Here is a 24,459-nt window from a genome sequence, read left to right on the forward strand (position 1 = left end):
CAATCCACTGAGCAACCCAGCAGCTCCCAGGGAAATAACAATTTTAAAAAAGCATTCTTTAACAAATAGTAGTTCCAAAAATTCCACTCTAAATTGTATGTGAACTTGTGTATGCAAGAAATTGTGTCATCAACTAGATGCCATAAGGTAAAACTAAACCCTCAACTCCCAAATTTTGTAATGTTACCATATCTATTCAGTTTTTGACAAGCAAGGGCCAGTCTATTGATGCAGAAACTTGGGCTATCGACTAAATACTAGTACCTGTATGTACTAGCATGCAGATTTTGTGACTTAAATGGTTTTCTTCTAAAAGTATATTCTGCATTTCAAATGCACTCTAATCTGAACCATTTGGGAAGAAAGCTCAAATAAATCGATACTGCTTTAAAAAGAATTCTTGAGAAATATTACATCTTTCCATTATTCAACCATTTTATCTCTTTTTGTACTGAAAATCAAATCAGAGAACAGTGGTGGTGATTTTTAAATGCCAAACCAAAATGCGCACACGCGTGCGTGTGCGTGTGCGTGTGCGTGTGCGTGTGTGTGTGTGTGTGTGTGTGTGTGTGTGTGTGTGTAATGTTCTTCAGTTTTCCAGACTATAAATGTACTACTTTTTTTTTTTAAACCCTTACCTTCCATCTTGGAATCAATACTGTGTATTGGCTCCAGGCAGAAGAGCAGTAAAGGTTAGGCAATGGGGGCCAAGTGACTCACCCAGGGTCACACAACTGGGAAGTGTCTGAGGCCAGATTTGAACCCAGGACCTCCTGTCTCTAGACCTGGTTCTTAATCCACCGAGCTACCAAGCTGCTCCCTAATGTACTACTTTTAAAATGAATCCTGTGAAGTACTTTTTGGGGAGCTGGCAGGGAGAAGGGAGTGGTCATTCAGATGATAGCCTCATCACATATAAAGGAAGTGAAAGGACACATTTTAATTCACTATTTAGATGTCAGAACATTTTAAATACAGAATTTTAGTGCCCACATGTTAAAAACAGATATATCCTTAGCAAATAAAACATTGTTTCTTTAACTGTGGACAGAATTAGAAAATGCTTTTGCTCTGTGTGTGCCAGCTTTAGAAAAAATGATTCAGATTTGAATGCTTCACCTGGGAGTCCAGAGTCATCAGGATGGTATGAAGGCAAAATAGTCAGATACTTATAGGAACATTTTCTATTAACATGAAATTATGTTTTATCTTACCCAGGTCCATACTGACCAATCAAAAAACATTCATGGCACATAAGGAAATGGAGAACTCTCCAATTTTGGGGAAAATTTATGACAGCTTATTTAAGCCTTTCAGATCAATGAAAAGTGATAAGAAGGGCAGTCCTCCTGGTCTTAGCATGCTACTTCCATATCTGAGACAACATCAAGGATTACAGTGCTTATGACATCCTTTATTCAATTCACATAGAAAAGCATGCAGTATTAATGTAAAACAGTACAGTATTAATGTAAAATGTTCAGTGCACATTAGGTAAACAAGTCATTAGCATACAAACCCATTTTTAAAGGCCTGTATAGGGATACTGAATGTTTGGAATAACAAATGCTTTTCCAAACCTAAATTAAAAATTGTGCTTAATTCTTCCCCACCCCCACCCCCTGCACACTCCCCACAAAAGAAAAAGCACTTTTATCTTACATAAGAGAAACATTCTATGACTACCCAAAACCTAACTTTCTTAAAGCATGGAAAACAGAGCAAGCAACAATGCTAGCATGCACAAAGACTGTGGTTTCGATAAAGCACAGTGTCATGCAAACAGCAAGTCCAGCACTTCAATAAGTAGCCCTGGGACATCATCAGAGCTAGAATATGGGACGGAGAACTTAGAGTGCTCTATATCCAAGCCATGAAGTTATCATATTTCCCCACTCAGAGTAAGCTGAATTTCCGGTTTTCCATAAAGAGGTAGGTAAACAGACTCAGCTTTATTGGGGGGGAGGGGGGACCAAAACCAACAAAAAAACCAACCACTTTGAAGTTGAAAACCATGATTCTTTCTTCTCCATTTTTGAGGTCGTACCTATACTGGCTAGATAAAGAAGAATAAAAAAAACAACAACCCCAAACTCAAAAATTATGTAGGATACCTCCAATAAACTCATGCCTATAGAGCTAATTCACAATATGTAGCCTTTCCTAAAGTCAGGTCATTGCTGTATAAAATAATGGTGGCAGGTATAAAGAGAATTTACATATTGAGAAAAGCGCTATGGAAACAAAATGTTTGATGGATGTTACAGACAGCTCTGAGGATTTTATTTAACATCTACAAGCTTCTCCTTACCAGCAGGCTGCTATATCTGACAAATAAAATACAAAAATACAAAATATACCCACCCTGATACTTCACAATGATGATGATGATGATGATGATGATGATGATAAAAAAGAAAAACACTCAAAGGAAAGCCAAGCTCTTGGCATTATTCATGAGGAGGTTCTCAGGAGTATGGAAGTGAAGCCTAGCCCATTCATTTTTTACTTTTTTTTTTTTTTGGTTAAAAGGATCAATACAAACTAGCTGGGATGTCTCTGGAGGGGCAAGGGAGTAGGCTGGAAACAACAGTTCAGAAACTTCCATTTTCCTCTCAGGACAAAGACAACTAGTATCTTTTCAATAGAACTGAATCAACTTTTAGTTGCTTTAGATGGACTGGCACTAGAAAGGCTACTTTGGATTTTTCTTTTTGCTGACTGATTCATACTCTTATTCCTCTTTTCAGGCACAAAGGAAGCAGACCATGGGGACTGAAGGTGATTGTGAACACTGTGCATCTCTGAGGACACCTTGAAAAAAGATGGCCCAAACCTTTGATCATCAAATAGCCTATGTGAATTACTAAACAAAAGATTCTGGGAAAACTCCCTCTGAAACAAACAGTTTGGGGGTTTGATTTCACTAGTTCCTGAATTGGGAGAGGGGAGGAGTGGAAAGTGTTCATTCATTTCTTGGTCAGGTGGTGAAAGGATGAAAAAAGAAGTGGGTTTCCACTCATTTCTATTTCCTGGCTGATCAAGCAACTGAGAACATTTTGTAAGGTTTGGCTTAGTTCTTTCTTCTATTTTTTCAGAGTCATCCAAAAATTCGTTGCTTTGTGCTAACTTTGTTGGCGTTTCCATGTCTGCTGACTTAAAACTGTTATAGGGACTTTTACTGTTGTCTGATTCGGACATCATGGAGTCTAGCTCAGAGATCTTATCAAGGTAAGCTGCATCCATTGAGGCTTCACTGGATGTCCTGGTACGATTCATTTCAAAGGAGCGAATAGAATTTAACCTTTTAGATAAACAGGAGCTCGCTTTCTCATTGGATTTCAATGACAAATCTCCAGAAGAACTTGCAACTGTATTCTGCTCTGAACTTTCAAAATTTAAGTTTTGGGCAAAATTGGAAGGGCAACAATCCCAAAACACTGACTTTGGGGAAGTGAAGCATTCTGATTTCTTTTCATTTTCACTATTATTTGTATTGTCCGGGAGGGAATCTTTGCTACAATTGCTTGGAGTGCCACAAAAATCATCAAACACCAATTTTCTTAGGTGGTGTGAGTGCTTTCTGACACTCTCTGTTTTGACTAGGGAGCTTTCTTTGTTATCTGGGGTATTGAGCTGAAGACAACTAAGAGACAAAGCGGGAGTACAAGGAGCCGGGAGATCATAAAGTTCCTCATCTTTATATGGTTCACAATTCCCAGTTTTATTATTCCACTGTCTTTCCAAACAGGTATCCAACCTTGAATCAGGGACATCTAAGAGGATTTTTAACTGTTCTGGGAAGAGTTCTTTGTTCTTACAACACTCTGTCTCTCTCTCACTCGAGCCTTCTTGACTAGCAGAGTTAACATCTAAGAGTCTACTACTTGAAGGCTGTGTAAGGTGTGTAGCACTTGGGTTGGGTGGAATAGGCTGCTTTCTGGCACCATCTCCCTTACTTGTTGAAGTTGTGGAACCTTCCTCAGGGCAACTGTTTCCTTGGCCTTCTGTAGAAAGTACTCTTTGGCTAATAGAGTTTGTAGTTTCAGTTTCTTCACTTGGGCTTTTTAGCAGTGAGATTTGAGATTCTAATTCTTCAATATACTTATCACTTCGTTCCAGGGCTTTCTTGAGGCGATTTGTTTCTCGCTCATACTGTTCTACCTTGGACTGAAGAGCAGCAACTGTAAATCTGCCAAATCTGCAAGAAATGGAAGGACAATTAATCTTTCAACTGAAGTACGGTTTTTATACTTTTTTTCCCTTTTAAAAAGTTTAAGAGCACAAATAATTGCATCTTCTTCCATATAGATAACACTGAAATGTCAGTCTTCTTAGTGAATGGGGACATAAACATACTCCATCATTTTTTAAAATTTGATAATGGCTTTTCCTATATATTAACTTGCAGAAAAATAACAATAGTTAATAGCTATCAGCATTCTTTACTAATCAAATCAGACCGTTAGTAACACTGAGGCGGAAATTATCTGAAGATTACCCTTCCAAGAGCTAGACCTATCAATTCAGTTCAAATATGCATGAAGAGTTATCCCCTAAAACAATGGCAAAGATTTATGATAACATTTGAACAGTAGTCCACATCTTGAAATATTTACATTCAATCATTTTCCTATCGTACAGCCGTGTTTTACAATACATTTCTTACACAATGTCACCTTGTCAAATATAAAATGCCAATTTGAAATTCAGAAATCTTAACAGTCCTGAGAGAGGTGGTTTTAAATACTTATTTGGTCCCTTTCAATTACAGCCATCCTAGGTCTACAGCTTTTTACTCAGCCTTCCTGAGTCCTGTGCTTTAACTCATTCCAGAGCTACTTATTTTTGGCATTTTACTATTGTGTAGGACATCAATCTCATTTCTTCCAACTTTGAAATACAAAATCTGTGCTTGTGGTTTGGATACATTCTACATAAAAATATTTTCATACTGTTCTTGAGAACAAGAATTTAAAATTGGGGTTGAAAAAAACATATCATAGAATCCTCCCTCATTACTTTGTTTTCATGGATCTTTTCCCCAGAGAGCAGGTATTGGTCAGGTGAATGCTCTAGTACACCAACAGGGGAACCAGGAAAATACATATAACAGGAGTGAATCAAATGTTTTCTGATGAAATAATGTATTTAACCTTAAAAGGTTACCCCTACTCTTACTTTCCTTCTTCTTACCTACCCTACTTCAAAATAAAAACATTTCCATCCAAATAAACATTCACTCAAAACATTTTCTAAATCTTAGATACCTACTGTCTGAGATATGTCAGTGGTACACTTGCTTGTGATCTCTTTAGGTGACTTTTAAGAATTTATGTAACTCTCTGAATCTATGATATTATTCTTTGACTGTACTTGTTTCTAATATATCTACATTCCTACGCATCCTACTTTGATAGGAATCTAACCTACAACACAGCCAGTTACAAGTATCAACTGAGTACCCACTACATATCTGACAATAATGATAAATTATAAAAAAATGAGACTGAATGGTATTTTCCAAACCTGACATATCTCCACCCTTGACATATGTGTTTCCAAAGGCCATTTCCATAGTTTAAATAGACTGAATTTTGCTTATTCTCCATCTCATTTGCCACCCCCTCCCAATGCATAACTGAGATTGATCCTTCCTTTCTCAGATTTTGCTAGAGTGCTTTTTCTGGCCCCATTCTTTGCATATGTTGATTCTTACTACTTATCTGTGTAGAGTCTGGAATTCTCTTAATACCAGGGGTCAAAAATTACAGTCCAAGTGTCCATGGAGACATTTTAGGGGGTCTATGAACTAGGATGGAGAAAAAACCCGACATCTTTGTTTTCACTAACCTCTAAGTGAAATTTTATCATGTCCTCCAATTATGAATGTGGGCAACAAACTATTATTCTTACAAGGGGTCTGTCCAGAGGCTTCACCAGGTTGCCAAATGGGTCCATTACACACAAAAGAATGGTAAGAATCCTTCCCTTAATAAAATGCTAGTTCCTGGGGGGCAGATACTATCATGACTATTATTTTGTGCACATGTACACACACACAACTTGTAATTCTAGTACCTTGTACATAGCAGGTAGCTTTGAATTAAATTTGCTGCTACAGCCATATACATCTGTATTTTTCTCTCTAGGTCTTTAAAACCTAAAGGACATAATTTTTATTTAAAATGAACAAATCTTCCTTTTTCTCTCTTGTTCCAAGTTTCATCCCTAATTTAGAGGCAGCCACAATCTATCCAGGTCACCAAAGAAAGGCCTTGTGTCCTGCTGTCACTATTTAGTTTGATTCTAGAAGAGTTAAAGGAACTGTGATCTATGCTGTTCTAAAAGAAGAGGTCTGAGGTATGTATGATTTCCTAATATTGATTTGCTCTATGAAATTAACTACATTTCCAAGGGAAAACATATTCCCTTTAGCTCCTTAAAAGGAAATAGCAACAAATCTGTCCTTTTGGACAAGGAGCATGTATTCTGTGAGTAGGGAGGTAAAGGAAGTTAAAGTTTGCCAGCTGGAATATTTAAATACAATGCCAACATATGTTATAGTTTCCATTAATAATTTAGTACTTCAAAACATGAATCCTGATATTAAAAAGTCAACCTCTGATCAATGTATATAAAGTTTTAGGGTAAACTTAGCAATACATTTTCCAGATTACTCCAAGAGAGATTTTCTTTTGAAAAGATTTTGACATTTACATACATATCTGGCAAGTTTTAAATGGAAGAATTATGTAATATGTTTATTTAATGCAAAGAGGAAAAGTTGCAACATCTAATTTGCTTACCAAGAGAAAGCTTTGTATTCTCAAGTGTAATTTTTATAACAAGTGTCCTCAGGTGAAAAATCAAATTGCTGAAAACCTAGCAATACTAATAGGTAATATATGAACTGCTGCAGAGGGATGTTTGAGAAGGCAGTAAAGGCTTTGGTAAGGATATACCAATTACAAAGATCTTTCCCTCCAATCCCTAAGCTTAGAAGATTTTAATTCATAAGAGGCTGTGTGGTACAGCTGGATGCAAAAGATATTAGTTCAGAATCTGACTCTGGAATTCTATCTCTAGGAATGTTTCTTCACCTGTAAAATGAGATAATAATGCCATCACTATCTATTAAATATTAAAATGTTTTGCAATAATAAACTAATTAATAAATTGCTGTGATATCATTAGATTTAAAGTTTGGATAGGACTTTGTGATTCTTCATTTATTTGTTTTAATGCTTCAGGCTATTTTTAAGCAAAAGAATAGAGAAAAAGAAAAATGTCCACCAACTTATTCAATGAAGAGAATCCAAAATACTAACATTTAACCTGAAACTTACAGTAATTCTCTCCATCCTGAGGCAGAAGCAAAAATGTTGTGAGATGAAAGACAGAGAATAAAAATGAAGCAAGAAACATCCCTTAGATGCCTCAGCCATGAAAGATATCATAGTACTTTGGACTTGGATTCTAGTTACAAGTTTTGGGTTCAAATTCCATCTCTGCTAGATAATCTGAGTGATTTAGGACACATTACATAACAATCTGGGTCTTAGTTTCTTTATCTATAAATTGAAGGGGTTAGACTAGGTGTATTCCATTTCTCAGTCTCTGATTCTATTTCAGTCCTCCCTTTAGAGAACTGAGTCTCCTCATCTATAAAATGAGGATAGATTAAATGATGCTAAATGTTATCTCTTTTAGCTCAGAGATTCTATGGTTCTGGTCTCATGCTTCCTTATAGATAAATCTCTAGAATATCCTGGACAAATGATCATTAAGCCTTTGGACCAATAATACTTGGATTAAAAAGTCAGTGGTATCAATGAACAATGATCTATTAAACACTTATTATGTACTAGGTATAAGAAAAACAAAGACAAAAATGAAAACAGTCCCTGCACTCCAGGAATATTCAAAGGAGAGACAACATGTCTACATATAAATATATGCAAGGCAATTGCAAGTCCCTATTTATGTGTGGGTTAAGTCAAAGCCTCACATAGTTAACAGAACTTAAGCTGCACCTTGAAGTAAATCTGGGTTCTAAGCAGTTGAGGTAAAGAAAAGGTTCATTCTAGGTATGAGGAACAGCCTGTATGAAAGAATGGGGATGTGAGAAGTTATGTGTCAGGATAGCAAAAAGGCCATTCTGCCTGAAACAATAGTAAATAAAGGAGAGTTTATATATATATATATATATATATATATATATATATATATATATAATACAGATACATATATATATATATATGTATATATATATATAAAGGTAAAAATATATATATATATATATTAAGGTAGAAAAGCCAAGTTGTGAAGGGCCTGAAGTGCCAAAAAGAGGAATTATAATGAGATAGCTAGGTGGTACAGTGGGGTAGAACACTGGAGCTAGAGTCAGGAACATCAGTATTTGAAATGGAATTCAGGAACTAACCAGCTATGTGACCTTGGACAAGTCACCTAACATCTGCCTCAATCTCCTCTTCTGTAAAATTGGGATAAGGATAGCATCTATTTCCAAGGATTTTTGTGATATTTATAAAGAGCTATGTAAATGTTAGTTGTGACTACTGCCATTGTTATTTTTATTATTATTTATTATTGAGTGAATAGGGTGCTAGCAGAATTTACCAAATACAAAAGTGAGATGATAATATCCATGCTTCAGGGGAAACACTTTTGTAGCTGTGTGGAGAATGAATTGGAAACAGGAGAGATGTGAGGCAGGAAGAACAATCAGAAAGCTAGCACAATAATCCAACCATGATCTCACCTATCTCACTTATCATATTAGGGTGATGACCACTGATCACCAAGTAGGGGCTATATAAGTGATGGTGACACAAATCTGTTTGTTTTTTTAAAATACATTTCTTCTCTCATTTCACCCCACTTATTAAGAATAAAAACCTTGTAGCAAATATTCATGTTCATAATATGCAGACTGAAGCAAAAGTAATTCTCAGACTGGCCATGTAAGAGAAGATTTTTTTAAAAAAGGAAATCAGCAATGAATGCTGAATAATTTCATTCTCTTAAAACTGGTCAATCCCTATATTAATACATGAGCCACAAGAGATGAACAATGTTCTGCTCTTGATATCTTCCCTATATTTAAGAGTTCGGGTATTGCTAATAGCTTTTCCATGAAAAACATGTGTTTTTTTCAAGTTCATAAAAAATCAAAAAGGCTATTTTAACATGAGTCAAAATTATGGAATTTAAGACTTATAGGAAGCTTAAAGATTGTCTGTCATTTGACAGACAAGGAAACTGAGAGCCATGAAATTACAGTAACTTGAACAAAATCATGCAAATAAGTAGCAGAATCAAGACTTGAATTCAGGTTCTTGCACTTCAAATCTTGTGTTCTTTCAAATTGCACTATTCTAACTATAAGGTGATTCTGGGTTCACCCTCAAAACTTTGATTAAAGTAATTTTAACATAAGTACAACTCCTACTCACCACATTTATACTGTTCTTTTCTGACACAAAAAATAGTCACCTACATTATCATCTTTTACTTAATCTTGTTAATACAAGCAATATTAACTCCATTTAGGGAAACTTACCAGCTAGTAAACTAGTAAAAGGCAGCACTGGGCCTCAGTATATAGCTGATTAAAAAACAAAACCATTGATCCTTGAATCAAAAGTCCTATGTCTGTGTTCTAACTTACTAGCTGTGTGAAGCTGGATAATCATAACTGCTCTGAACTGCTGTTCTCTAAGCAGTAAAACAAGGGCTAACATTCTTTATAATAATTGACCTTAAAGAGTACTTGGGAGCAAGTTGTAAACTTCAAGAACAATTTGTAAACTTCAAAGTGCTATATATATATGTGTGTGTTAACAAAATGCAATACTGTACAATGGGAAATCCAATGGGTTTGATGTCAAAGGACTTGAGTTCAAATTTTAACTCTGCTACTTCTTATCTTCAGAATCTATGGATGGAAATTATGTCAGAAAAAATTCCTAACAATCTGGTTGTCCAAAAATGGAATGGGATGTCATGAGAGGGAATTTCCTTGGAGATCTTAAAGCCAAAGTTAGACAACCCACATCATCATTCTACATTCTCTTCCTCATTTCCAGTCTCTTCTGGTGAGGTCATCTGTCAACCCTTCTACACGTGCCCCTGATCTTACTCCCTTGGTATGGATGTTATTTTGAGCATGTGTAGTTAGAATGTGAATCTAGGATATGTGTTGCTTCAACCAAATATTGACTTTAATTATGCTAAGCACAAAAGATATACACTGGTCTTTTCAGCCACATCTATCAGCCCTTGAGTGGTAATCAGCTTCAACAGTCTCATCTCTAATTATATGAAAAATAGATACTGTGCTTGTGACACTGCCAGATTTCTTTTAAAGGCAAAATATTTTCAGCACTTATTGATCACAGAGTACCGGTTTGGCTTGGATGATAGAATATAGACATCTGAGTGAAAATCTGATTGTGAGAACCTGGGAAAGTAACCAAGCAGACAGCATGCTCCTACTCTCCACTCCAGCAACTGATCTGCTTTGATAGAGAAAGTTTCCTAAGAGTTCTCTAAATCAATGAAATTCCAAGTCTAGACTGAAAAGTAAAGATAAAGCAACCAAACAAAGTCATCTGAGTTCCTGGGTTCAGAATCTAACTTTGATATATATATATATAAAAACTAGGCCATGTTATTAGAACCAATCTCAGCTTACATTTTATTGTAAAAGAAGTCTTTCATGATACCTACCAGAAAAACAATGTTGTATTTTCCACTTCAATTTACAAGGTTTAAAAGATTGACTTTGACAGAAAATGCGGAGTGTTGCTAAGGTACTCATTCCTCCAACACTCTTGTACAAAGAAGATATATATATATAGTTTAGACAGAGTTATCTCAGTGGAAGAACACCAACAATTGGGGCAGCTGGGAAAAGCCTTTCCAGAAGTTGCAATTTAAGCTGAGCCTTGAAGACAAGAAAGTTGAAAACTGGAAGAGAGGAGGGGAGAGCATTCCAGGTATAAGGGTCAGCCACATTAAAGACCCTGAGGAGGAGAACAGACTCTCATGGGCAAAGAGTAGCAATGAGGCCATTAGAGTACATGGAGAGGGAAAGGCAGAAAGAGTTCAGGTTGTGAAGGGCTTTAAAACATAAAGGAGTTTATATTTGAACCTTAAGATAATAGGAAGTCACTACAATTTATTGAGAAGTGTGATGACATGGTCAGACCTATACTTTAGGAAGTTCAAATTAATAGCTGTGGAGAATAAAGACTGGACAGGGTTGAGATCTGAGGTGAGGAGACCAACCATCTGGCTATTGTAATATGCCTGGGGCAGTGAAGGTCTGTACTGAACAGGTGCTGACTGTGTGAATGAAAAAAGAGGGAAAGTATACAAGAGATGTGAAGAAGAAATTTAAGACCTGGCAACAGACTGGATATGTGGGGTGGGATGACACTGAGATTGTAAACCTAGGCCACTAGAAAGATGATGGTACCCTCAACAATCATAGGAAAGTTGAGAAGACAGCAGGGCTTGAAAAGAAAGAGAAGAAGTTGTTTGGGGCATGCTGAGTTTGAGATGTATATTCAGTTTGAGATGTCCATTAGGCATTTAGTAGTATGAGACTAGAAGGTGGAAGAGAGGTTACAGCTATACCAATATGAAAACAGATAAACTATTGGTTAATATGATTAAAAAAAAATCATGAGCATCAAAAAGGATGAATTTACCACTAAGTTGAACTCAAAACAATCATTAGGAGTTATTTTGTCCAATTATGTGCCAACAAATTTAATAATTTGAGTGAAATGGATGAATATTCACAAAAATACAAATTACCTGGACTAACAGAGGAGGGAAAAAATGGGATAGATTTTTGAATATAACTAATGTGAGAATTTGTTTCCCTTGGATAAGCATATTTATTAGAATTTACTATATACAAGTCATATGCATATTATGTTACATGTTATATTAAGTTATATATAAAAATTAATATGCCTTAAAAAAGAAGTACTTGAAGGAAAAAAGCAGTTAAGTTATAAAATAAAAAGAAAATCATCTGCATAGAGATAATTGAATTCATAGGAGCTGATGAGCTCACCAAATGAAACAATATAGAGGGATAAGAGAAAAGGGCCCAGGACAAAGTCCTCTGAAACAGTTATAGTTCTTGAATATGATCTGGATGAAAATCTAGCAAAGGTGAACCAGGAGAGAATAATGTACTTAACACCCAGAGAAGAAAGTACCAAAGATAAGAGGATGATTGACAGTGTTAAAAGCTACAGAAAGCTCAAGAATGATTAGTACAGAGAAAAGGCCTTGAAGTTCTACAATTAAGAGATCAATACTAACTTTGGAAAGAGAAAATCTGTTTGAAAGATGAGACCAGAAGCCAAACTGAAAAGAGTAAAGAGAGTGAAAGAAAAGGAAGCAGAGGGTACCTATGGTAGAGAGTCTTTTCAAAGTGTTTAGTCACAAATGGGAAAAGGCACAAAATAACAGCTATCAGGGATGGAAAGAACAAGTGAGGATGGGAACCACAGGAGCATGTCTGTAGGCAGTAAGAAGCATTCGATAGACAAGGAGAGATGGGAAACTAATGGAGAGAATGGAGCAATCTGCTAGAAAAAATGGGCCGGAATGGGATCACATGTAGAGGGGTCTATCTTGGTGAGAAGGGCAACGTCTTCGTGTGAGAAGGGGTGAAAGCAGAAATAGTAACACTGCATTTCAGAGACATGAGCTGAAAAGAAGGGGAGAAGAGAAAGCTCTTGAGAAATGGCCTCATTTTTCCCTTGAAATATGAGCTATAGTTTTCAGCTGAGATGGTGGGAGAAAGGGGCACTATGGAAACTTTGAAAAGATTTGGATTTGCTGCTGAGGTGAATAGGTTAGTGAGTCAATTAGGAAGGAGGAATAAGATTGCCTTGCTGCAGGGGTACCCATGGAGCCTAGATTCAATATTAGCTCTCTTTTTTTCAAATGCTTTCTTGAACTGATGAAGGCTGAACTCTCCTCTATTCTTGGCCTTGTTCCTAATTTGATGTGCTACCAACCATAGAAGTCTGACCTCATGTAGTCAGTGTTTCTCTGCACTGTAGGTAAGGAGGGATTGTTTTGTTTACTTTGAATGGCATCTTTTCTGCTTTTAAATTATATTTATTTTACTTCAACTTCCACTAGAAACACAAAAGCAGATGGCACTCAGATTTGCAGTAGCCTATTTAGTGATCCTATTTGTGAAGTGTTTTAGCATGATCCCAGATCTTGAGCCCCAATTTTTAATCCCAAACTGCCCAGAAAATTTCCAGTAATATTCCTGCCATTTCCATGGATCAGTGCACCAATGTTTTCAAGGGATGCTAATCTTTAATTGTAGACTAAATTTACTACCAGCAAACTAGTGCAAACTGCAATGAAATGCTCAGAAATCAATTCCTCTTCCTTGTTCTTTGCCAATACCACATAAAGGACTTTTTTGTACAATTATCTCATAAAACCTCAGCAATAATTCAATGTTTGTAAAAGATGGGGGATAGACATTGGGGATAAGAGGGAAAGGTACACTTAAAATTCAAGTTTGGAGCCAACATCACCAGTCAAGATATTTCTACAGAGTATACTGCAATGGACTACATGGAAGACTCTGATGCATTTGCCCAAAACTTAAAATCTAAATCTACTGTAATTGATTGGATAGCCTTAATTTCCTTTTTGAACACCCATTCTATACTGGGGGTGTGTGTAAAGGTGGATAGGCAAGTGGGCAAAGGAGAGAGAAAAAAATTTTTAAGTGTTATGGTCTCAATTATTTTATGTGTTTAAAATATGAAAATCTAATTATTTGATTTGGTCATTAGCATGTGTTACAGACCACTCCACTATTATATCATTACAATAAAGACAAGCAGATGAGGAGAGATTGTGGTCATTCTGCCCATTCCCAATTAGTTGTGCCTCCAGAGATGGGCCCCTTAGGCACCTGAGGGCCTGTGCAAACAACTCATTTTAGTGCCTTGCTGTCACAGCCTGGCCCCAGGGCACCATCAGGTTCTCCTGACAGTCTACAAGATCCCCTTCCAGGAAAACCATAGGGCATAACAAAAATCAGTCATCTCATCAGGCCAGGGTCAAATGCCAGGAATTATGTAGTTGGAACAGACTCAGGGCAGGATGTCAAGAACAACTTCCTGGCAATAGTGAACTGTGGGATAGGCCTAAATCCATGGGCTCCTGAAACACTACTGACTATATAGGACCTTAATCAAGTCACATTTCTGTGTCTCAGTTACTTAATCTATAAAATGAGGGATTTGGATTGTATTGTCTTCAAGATTCCTTCCAATTTCATCCTATAGACAAGCATGGGTCAGGAGCCTAGCATCACACAGATCAGAAGGACAACTGCTGATTCAAAACAGCTGTAAGAGAGGAACTTGGACTTAACCTTCCAGAAGGAAGAGAGAAGCAGATTTTGCAGGCTGAAGGACCAACTGGAACAGGGGAAGGAGAGAGAGTTCTGAAGGAAGGAGAGAAGAAGTAAGAGGATCTGGACAGGAGGGAACTGACTTTTTTCCTGGGAAGCCCAACAGAAAGGAGGACCTGAAGGGACCTCTGGACCAGCACTCTTCTCCTGTGACTCCTAATTCAGTTTCCAGAGAAGACAAGCTGAGTGAATAGACTTCAACAGGAAGCTGTTCACTATAAGAATTCCTCTAAATCCCCTGAAAGTCCCTGAACTTGTTACAATAGCTAGAGTAGCCAAAAAGTCAGAACATCTTCACAACTGACCTCAGAGGGTCAGGCAGGCAAGCCTGACCCTGCCAGGCTTTGGGGAAAAGGGGTTCAGATACTTGTAGAGACCTCCCACTCCCCCTTTCCCAATACCTCATTCCTCAATTCAATTGCCCTACCCTTCATTTTGTTCCCTTAGAATAAACAGCTGTTCATTAAGAGCAAGTGACTGGCTTCATAGTATCTAAGAAAGGAAGGAGACTTTGAAGATTGGGGGGAGGGAAGTAACATTTCTCTCCTCAGAGAGAGAGAAGCTGTTTGTATCATATTTGTTTCAGCCAAGTTTCTGAGGGAACAGAAGTTTGTGATCCTGAAGGCAGCCAGAGCAGGGTTTGCCAGGGAGAAGAGAGAGGGAAATCAATCCATCCCCTTTTTTTCTATCTGACTCCTACCTCTACCTCACTCTGGTTCTGACTCAGTAGGGGGAGATTCCATTATATATATATATATATGTGTGTGTGTGTGTGTGTGTGTGTGTGTGTGTGTGTGTGTGTGTGTGTGTGTGTGTGTGTGTGTGTGTGTGTATTACACAGCAAAAAAGAGATACTGAAGGGTTCAGGAATTAGGGTCAAAAATTAGGTAGGTTTATACCTTAAAGTATAAGCTGTTTGATTCAAATCTCTACACTGCTGAAAGGTACCAAGAACCTCTACTTGTTAGCCTATAGAGTCCTTAACTGTCTTGTCGATCAACTCTACTCCTACCTTGTCAGAGTTCAACTGTGGAAAGGAGACCCGTTGAAGAACATTACATATGTATTACTTGTGATAACAAAAGTGAAGAAACGTAGTATCTACTTACTTTTAAGGTAGAGTTGAACAAATTGTGATAGAAATGTAATCAAAATACTATAATGTTATGAAGGTTGGTGGAATCAGAGAAGAGATACACTAGAAGACTTGCATGAATTGATGCAGAAAAGCAGAGCCCAAAAGAATATATACAATGACTACAATAGGGCTGATGCAATGGATAGTGCTGAATTGGGAGCAAGGAAGATCCAAGGAAGGAAGGAAGAGTTTGAATCTTTCCTCAAACACTTTAGTTATGTGACCCTGGGCAAGTTACTGAACCTCCTTCAGTCTCAATTTTCTTATCTGTAAAATGAAGATAACAATTGTATTTACCATAGGGTTGTGGTGAAGATCAAATAAGATATATATATATATATATATAAGGTGCTTTGCAAGTCTTAAAGTATGACATAAATGCTAACTACTGTTATTATCATCATTATAACATGGAGAGACAGCAAAACTCTGGTTAGATAAAATAGACAATAGTTAGCACTACAAAGTCAAAAGCAGAGATCACATCCTTCTTTTCTATTAACAATCGAAGTTTATGGGAATAATTTTATAAAGGAATTTGTTAGGAAGTTTCTGTTGTGTTTAAAGCAAAATGAATCAATGAATTAAAAAAAAAACACAACAATTTTATAACTGGGGAAGAACTTTGACATCAACTAATCCACCACTATGGAGCAAGGAGGAATGTCCTGAGGTTCTCATGGAGGAGATGGAAGACTTGCTATCTTCTTCAAATGCTTTTCTGAGAGGCCTACTTAGCACAGTAATCAGAGGAAAAGGCCGAGCAGTGGGAATTTCTGGAGTCTCTATTGTCATCAAGCACACTACAATGAGGCATGAGTATTAAGTCACTATTGGTCTGGGATTGCCCCTTGGCCTCTTCAAGCCTTGGGAGTGCTGAGCAGTAAAATGGTTTGTGTGCACATTGAGGGTCCCTCAGTCCTCATCAGAGTATATCTAGAGATGTTAGCATTAACAGATGTACATCTGACCATACACATAAAAAGTAAAAGCCCAGGAGAGGTATGTGGGGATGAGGTGTGTAATAAATAGATAATCTGTGTGACACTATTTCTTGTTGTAATAACTAATGTACTCTGGCTTGTGGCTAGATAGCTGCTGCTAGTATGGCAACACTGAGGTTACCTAGTCACAATGGAGGTAGATGAGAAATGCTGCTAGAGATAGAGGGATGCTGCTACAGGGGAATGCTCTAGGGTCTGCCTACTGATTTCTCTTGATGACTAGTAGATCAATATATTTCCTAACCTCCTCCTCCCTTCACTCCCAGATCCCATACTCTCCCTCACCCCCTTCCCTTCTTCCAGCTTCTCCCTCCCAGTTTCTTCTTGAAGCTTGTGGTTTCACCCCTCCCCCCCTGAGTGGACTATGAAGATACTCTTGTTTTCTTTCTCAGGTAAGGGGTTTATTGGGAAACAACAGGATAGAGAACTGAGGAAAGAGGGATGAGAGCTTCCCTAAACTATAAGGAGAATTTGAGGGTTTCGGAAATCAGTCCAGTCACAATTGTGACAGAGGGATAGTCAGAGAGATGGAGGACCACTGTTATTCTTCTTTTCTTCTCCACAAAGCCACCAGGGTCTCTCAGCCTAATTTCAGAAGCCCCCCTCAAGGGTCCTTCAGCCTAGGACAGAAGTTAATAATATTAGTTCTCAGCTTCTTCTCCCTTCAGCCAGGCTTGCCTCCTTTCTTGGTCAGTCAACCCCAGAGAGCAAGACAGAAAATCCAAGTCCCAGTTTCTCTCCCTGGCCAGCTTCAACTGCCAACTCCTGGGAACATTCCGTTTAGAAACTTCTCCTTGATTGACAGACTGATAATCACCTTGTTCTGCATGCAGGCTTGTCCTGCAAATCCTCTCTCTTCATTTCTCTTCCACAGGTGGTAGGGCAGAGCTCTCTGCAGATTTTCAAGCTCTCCAGAATAAACAGCCAGGTGTAATAGACACAGGCAGAAGTGGGAGGAACAAATGAAGAAGCTGTGCATTGCTCTATGAGGCAGTTTTGCTTAATTGTTCTCTGGGAATGTAGTTCTCTAGAGTTTATTTGGGTGTTCACGGGAAAGTATCTGTCATGTCACAAAATAAAATATTTTAAACTATATTTTAGAAAGGAAGTTATAGTAAAGCCAAGACAGCAGATTAGGGACAATAACCCAGCTGAATTCTTTCAACATTCACTGACAAACAACTTTAAAATAACACCTCGAATTCTGTAACAACAGAACTAACAAAAAGACAGGATGAGAAGTTTTTCCAGCCTAAGAAGACTTTAGAGGTTGGCAGGAGACAACAGTGAACCCCCTCCCTCTACACTCCTAGGGGACAGTCCACATGGCGGCAGCAGCACAAGTTGTGAGCCTTGGAGGTAGCTGTGAGAGAGTGCAGCAGCACTTTCCATAGTAATCAGCCTATAGACAGGTCAGGTCAGACTCCTGGTCAAAAAGAGACTGCTGAAGAATCCTTGCTGGCACTGGGTGCAGCAGGTGCTAATTGGCAACTCTATTGCCTCTAAGTTGTTCTGTGTCACAGCTCCAGGGCAGAGAGCAGTGCTTCTTGTCAGTTACAAGGCAGAAAGGAGCCTGGTATTTGTGGCTGCAAGAGAGAAGAGGACCTGGCTCCAAGGCCAAGTTCCAGGGACAAGAAGAGCACTACCACTTGTGTTTGCAAGGAGCAGATGCTCTTCTTGGTTAAAGCCAAGGACAGACCAGTAGATCAATAACAACACCTTTGGATCACGATATTTTTGGAAGCACTGAACATTTGCAGACCCTGAGAATAAGCTCTGAAAACAGAAGCACAAAAAAGTCTCATGCTTGAGACAGTGCATTTCCACCCCAGGTAAGCTGAGTACAACATTAACATGAAATCCAAAGTCAAGAAATAGGCTGGAAAAATGGGCAAACAACAAAAATAATTTGATCATAAAATGCTACTACAGTAGCAAAGAAGACCAAGATGCAAACTCAAAAGACAACAATGTGAAAACAGCTAAAAGAAAAGCTTCAAAGATGACAATTGAACCCAACCCTAATAAGTATTCCTGGAAGAGTGAAAGAAGTAAGAGTGATAGAGAAAAAATTGGGGAAAGAAATAGGAATGGCACAAGAAAATTATGAAAATAGAATTAACAACTTAGTAAAAAAAAGCACAAAAATATTAAAGAAAATAGCATAAAAACAGAATTGGTCTAATGACAAGGACAACAAAAAATCCTCACAATAGGCTTAATGGAAAAGGAGGTACAAAAACTCACTGAAGAAGATAATTTCTTAAAAATAGAAATGGGTAAGTGGAAGCTAATGACTCCACGAGATATCAAGAAACAATAAAACAACGTCAAAGGAATAATAAAAAAATAGAATAAAATGTGAACTATTCTCATCAGGGAAAAAAAAAAAAACCTGACCTGGAAAACAGATCAAGAAGAGGTAATTTAAGAATCACTGGACTGATTTAAAGCCAAAATCAAAAAAAAGAATCTAAACATCTTATATCAAGAAAGTATATAAGAAAGCTGCCCTCATATCTTAGCTCCAGATACTAAAATAGAAATTGAAAAAATCTACCCATCACCTCTTGAAAGAGATCTCAAAATAAAAACACATAGGAATATTATAAGCCAAATTCCAGAACTCCCAGGTCAAGGAGAAAATACTACAAACAGCCAGAAAGAAACAATCAAATATCATGGAGCCATAATCCAGCTCACACAAGATTTAGCAGCTTGCATAATAAAGGAGTGGAGGGTTTGGAATATGATATTCTTGAAGGCATATGAAGTAGGATTCCTGTTAATAATAAGCTACTCACAGGGCAGAGCCAAGAGGATGGAGTAGCTTCAAGGAAAGCTGGAACTGCTCTGAGAATCCTCTCAAACCAACCTTAAAATAGAGCCTCAAAACCAATACTGGAGTTACAGAACCAACAAGGTGGTGAGAAGAGAACTGAGAGTAAAACTGTACACAGAGGAGTACAAGCCCCCCACCCCCCACTTTCTGCTCCAGGTTCTGAACCTGGGCACAAGACAACCCCAAGACCCTGCCTGAGTCAACAGCAGGCACTCCACGCCCATGCCTTGAAGGCTGAAGCCCTGCAGAAGCCTACAGTGAGGGCCCAGTCCCAGCATGAGGGAGCTCCCGGTACCCTGATCCCTGCAAGTTATCTACAGCCCCTGGAGGAGACTGAATCTAAATAGAGGGGTGACTTCTTCTAGAGTTCTGAGCCTACAGGGCATCATATCATCTTGGAAGAACTGAAACTTGCAGAAAACTAGAACTAGAGTAGAGTAGTAAACAGCAAGGAAAACTGAAATTTAAGATAATGTGCCCTCTACCATGAAAACAGAGCCTACCTTTAAAATAATAAGGTTTTTTTTTTTTTTTAAGGTTGGGGAAAATAAGTCAACAACAACAAGAAAAGCTGACAGAAAAATTTTTATATGGAGACAAAGAAGAATAAGGCACAGACTCTGTAAGGGACAGTAAGATCAAAGCAGCTACATGCAAAACTTCAAAGAAAAAGGGAAATTGGTCTCAGACTCTGGAAAAATAACCTACTCAGCAAAAGTAAATATAATTTTTCCAGGGAAAAAATAGATATTTTAATGAAACTGAAGACTGTCAAGCATTTTATGAGAAGACCAGAGCCAAACAGAAAATTTAAGAGTCAAACACAAGACTCAACAGAAATCTAAAAAGGTAAACGAAAGGTAAATCAAAGTGTAATCATAAAATGCTCAATAAAGTAAAACTGTTTATATTCTGACGTTCACAATGATACATTTAACATAATTAGGGTAGTTAAAAGGAGTCTAGGCATGCCTGTGAGTTGATTATAATGGGATGATCTCTAGGGGGAAAAAATGAAGGAGTGAAAAAGAGAGATACATTGGGAAAAGGGAGAGAAGTTGGGCAGGAAACAATTTCTCCACAGAAAAGAAGCATAAGGAAGAGTTTCTTTAAATGAAAGAGAAAATGGGGAGTGAGTGGGCAATTAGTTCAAAGAGGGATTAATATATGCCTGCACTCACGTGGGTATAGAAATCATTAACCAAAAAGGAACCAGGAGGGGAAAAAAATCCAAGAAAACAAAAGAGACTTGGGAGGAGAGAAAACAGGGTTATATGAAAAAAAAAAGAAAAAGACAAAGAAAAGGTAAATTAAGGGAGGTGATGGTCAGAAGCAAGACAGGCTCTTGAGGAGGGAAGGGATAAAAAGAGAGATAAAAATAGATAGCAGAAATATATATAGTAATCAAAACTGTGAATGTGAATAAGCTGAACTCATCCATACAATGGAAACAGATTAGAAACCAAAATCCAACAACAGAGTTAAAACAAAGGGCTAGAGCTGAATGCATTATGGTCTAACCAAAATAGAAAAGATAAGAGGAGTAATAATGATCTCTGACAAAACAAAAGTAAAAAAAAGTTCTAAATAACTTTTTTTAAAAGACGATTAAAAGAGATAATCAGGAAATGGTATCAGAAAATGAAGTATAAAAAATTTTACATTGTTTCTCTGACAAAGGCCTCATTTCTCATATATAATGAGTCAAATTTATAAAAATAAGGGCCATTCTCCAATGATAAAAGGTCAAGGATTATAAACAGGCAATTTTTAGAACAAATCAAAGCTATCTATAGTCATGAAAAAATGCTTTGAAAATCATTATTGATTAGAAAAATGCTTAAAACAACTCTAAGGTACCACCTCACACCTATCAGAAATAACAAATGCTGGAGGGGATGAGAGAAAAAAATAGGTACACCAATAAACTGTTAATGGAGTTATAAATTGGTTCAACCTTTCTGAAGCATAATTGAGAACTATGTCCAAGGGGCTACAAAAACAATGCAGGTCCTTTGACCCAGCAATACCACTACTAGGGACAAAACCCAGATAGGTTAAAGGAAAAAGAAAAAGGGATCCATATGTATAAAAATAGATATAGTAGCTCTTTTTGTAGTAGCAAAGAATAGGAAGTTGAGAGGATGTTTATCAGTCAGGGAATGGCTGAACAAGTTGTGTCACAAGATTGTAATGGAGGACTAACTGCTATAAGAAATGACAAAGGAGGTAGGTTTCAGAAAAAAAAAACATGGCAAGATCTATATGAAATGATGCAAAATGAAGTGAGAAAAATTGGGAGGTCATTGTATATAATAATAGCAATGTTATAATGAGGATCAATGACTACTCTAATCAATACAATGGTTCAAGACAATTACAAAGGACTCATGATGAAAAAAAAATGCTATCTTCCTCCAAAAAGGGAACTGATGAAGTCTGAATACAAATGGAAATATAATTTTCTCACTAATTTTTTCTTGCTTCTTAAAGTAAATGGCAAGTTTCTGGACAAACAAAACCAATGTAACCAATATTAGAAGGAAGCTACAAACTGGGAAACAATTTATAGCAAATTTCTCTGAAAAACGTTTAATTTCTCAAATTTATAGAGAATGAAGCCAAATTTATAAGAATACAAGTCATCCCCCAATTGATAAATGATCAAAGGAATATGAAAAATTAGTTTTCAGATGAAGAAATCAAAACTATCAATAATCATATGAAAAAATGTTCTAAATCACTCTTGAATAGAGAAATGCAAATTAAAATAACTCTAAGATACTACCTCACACCTATCAGGCTGGCAAATATGACAGTAAAGGAAAGTTATAAATGTTGGAGGGGATGTGGCAAAATTGGAACACCAATGGATTGTTGGTAAAGTTGTGAACCAATCCAACCATTCTGGAGGGCAATTTGGTACTATGCCCAAAGGGGTGTAAACCTTTTTATACCCTTGATCCTGTAATACCACTACTAGGTCTATATCCCAAAGAGATCATAAAAAAGAGAAAGGACCCACTTGTATAGCTCTTTGAGGTGGCGAAGAATTGGAAACTGAGGGGATGTCCATCAATTAGGGAATGGCTGAACAAACTGCAAGAAGATGATGGTGATGGGATTCTATTTTGTTGTAAGAAATGATGAGCAGGATGATTTCAGAAAAAGCTAGAAAGTCCTACATGAACTGCTGCAAAGCAAAATAAGCAGAACCAGGTGAATGCTTTAACAGCAAAACTGTACAATGATCAATTGTGACAGACTTAGCTCCTCTCAACAATACAATGATGCAGGACAATTCTGAAGAACTTATGAAAAAGAATGCTTTCGATCTTTACTTGTAAGAGTCCTTTCTAGTCCTAGGTCTATGTGTCTATGAGCTTCACCTAAGCTCTCCCCCCACCTTAAAATCTTTACCCTCTGTTTTAGAATCAATACTGTGGACTAGGACTAGACAAGGGGGGTTAAGTGACCTGTCCAAGGACACACAGCTAGGTGTCTGAGGCCAGATTTGAATCCACAATCTTCTATCTCCAGGCCTGGCTTTCAATCCACTAAGCTGCCTAGCTGCCCTCAATTCCAAGCCTTTCTGCCCAATTTTTAAGGTCTCTATAATCTCCCCTTATTCTACTGATTCAACTTAATATTTCCCTTGTGCCCTGGCACCCACCCTCTTCATCATTCAATTTTTACTCACTGTTCACCATATATATATATATATATATATATATATCATGCTTATTTCCTGCCTCAGTGCCTCTGTTTATGCTTTGCCTTCATCCCTGGACCATGGTTCTCTCCTTTTTTACTTAACCAAATCTAACTCAACCATCAAGGTCCCAGTCAAACCTCACTCCCTCCAAGAATCCTTTTCAGACTCTCATTCCAGGTTCTCTAGTCTGTCTTTCTATTCTAGTTGACATCATGTAATTTAGCACTTTATTGTGTCTGAAATTCAACAAGCATTTATTAAATGCCAGGAATCCCCATATGCTTATGAAATCAAAAGTCTATACCACTCCTAATCTCCCAGCAGAAATTTTCACAGGGTTGTTCTTGTATGTATTCATCCAGTCAGCAAGTACTTATCTGTGCTTCTTATGTGTTTGACACCTGGCTGGGTACTTAAGATACAAAGACAAAAATGAAACAACCCCTGTCCTCAAGGAAGTTGGGAAGGAAACAACATACACTTCTCTCATGAGATCAAGAATCAAATCTTATACTTATTTTCCATTATGCACATAGTGTAGGGCATATGGCAGGAGCTAAAAGCATGGTACCTTATTAGGAGAGCATTATTGTCATCCTGTACATCTATCTCAAAAGTTAAAGCATGATCCCTAAACCTATGAGATTCCCTTAACAAAAAAACTTCAGAGAAGAACTCAAATCTAAACCATTAAACAGCCACATGAAACAACCTCTTCAGCACAGGTCAATCTATCATATATTTGAGAGCCCAATATCAATGTTTTGTATCAATATCAATCACCTGATGCCTTTAATGACCTATACCTCTGCCATGCTTCATTTATACAGATAAAGGCTGGTTCTGTTTCAATCACTGGATGAAATTCATTTAGTCTTTTCTCTTAGGCACTCTTCCTTTAGAGGAAATACAAAATGTGAACTACAAAACTACTTTATTGAAAGTATCTCCTTGAATAAATTATTATAATTTATCTGGATTAAAGTTTTTAGTTCTGTTCATATAACAGATTCCAAGATGGAGGAGAGACTACCCTCTTTTTGTGATAAACTATTGGCTTTTGTTTCTTTAAAGCAAGTGTTTAACCTTTTCTGTAACATAAACTCCTTTGGAAATCTCATTTAGTCTATCAACCCTTTTTAAAACTAATGTTCTGAAATACATAAAATATGTAGGATTACAAAAGAAACTAAAGGTTAGTGAATTTAAAGATACAGAGTTTTTCCCATCCAAGTTTAGAGATCCCTTTGGACTATA

General features: G+C 37.3%; 1 protein-coding gene and 1 long non-coding RNA gene across 4 annotated transcripts in view; one reads left to right on the top strand and one right to left on the bottom strand.

Annotated features, from left to right (window-relative positions):
* Positions 1 to 1,393: 1,393 nt before the first annotated feature.
* OBI1 (ORC ubiquitin ligase 1) overlaps positions 1,394 to 24,459 on the bottom strand; it is a 51,100-nt gene continuing 28,034 nt past the window's right edge. For all 3 annotated transcript variants that reach the window (XM_001362775.3, XM_056808002.1, XM_056808003.1), the window contains one exon: positions 1,394 to 4,201. In XM_001362775.3, the coding sequence (XP_001362812.2) occupies positions 2,656 to 4,201 (1,546 nt within the window). In that variant the 3' untranslated portion in view covers positions 1,394 to 2,655. The remainder of the gene's footprint in view (positions 4,202 to 24,459) is intronic.
* Positions 4,114 to 11,863, top strand: LOC103100570 (uncharacterized). Its single transcript, XR_471530.3, has 3 exons — positions 4,114 to 4,239; positions 6,224 to 6,363; positions 9,959 to 11,863. It is a non-coding gene; the product is annotated as an uncharacterized LOC103100570 (long non-coding RNA).

The sequence above is a fragment of the Monodelphis domestica genome, chromosome 8 (assembly GCF_027887165.1).
Source record: "Monodelphis domestica isolate mMonDom1 chromosome 8, mMonDom1.pri, whole genome shotgun sequence".
Lineage (NCBI taxonomy): Eukaryota > Metazoa > Chordata > Mammalia > Didelphimorphia > Didelphidae > Monodelphis > Monodelphis domestica.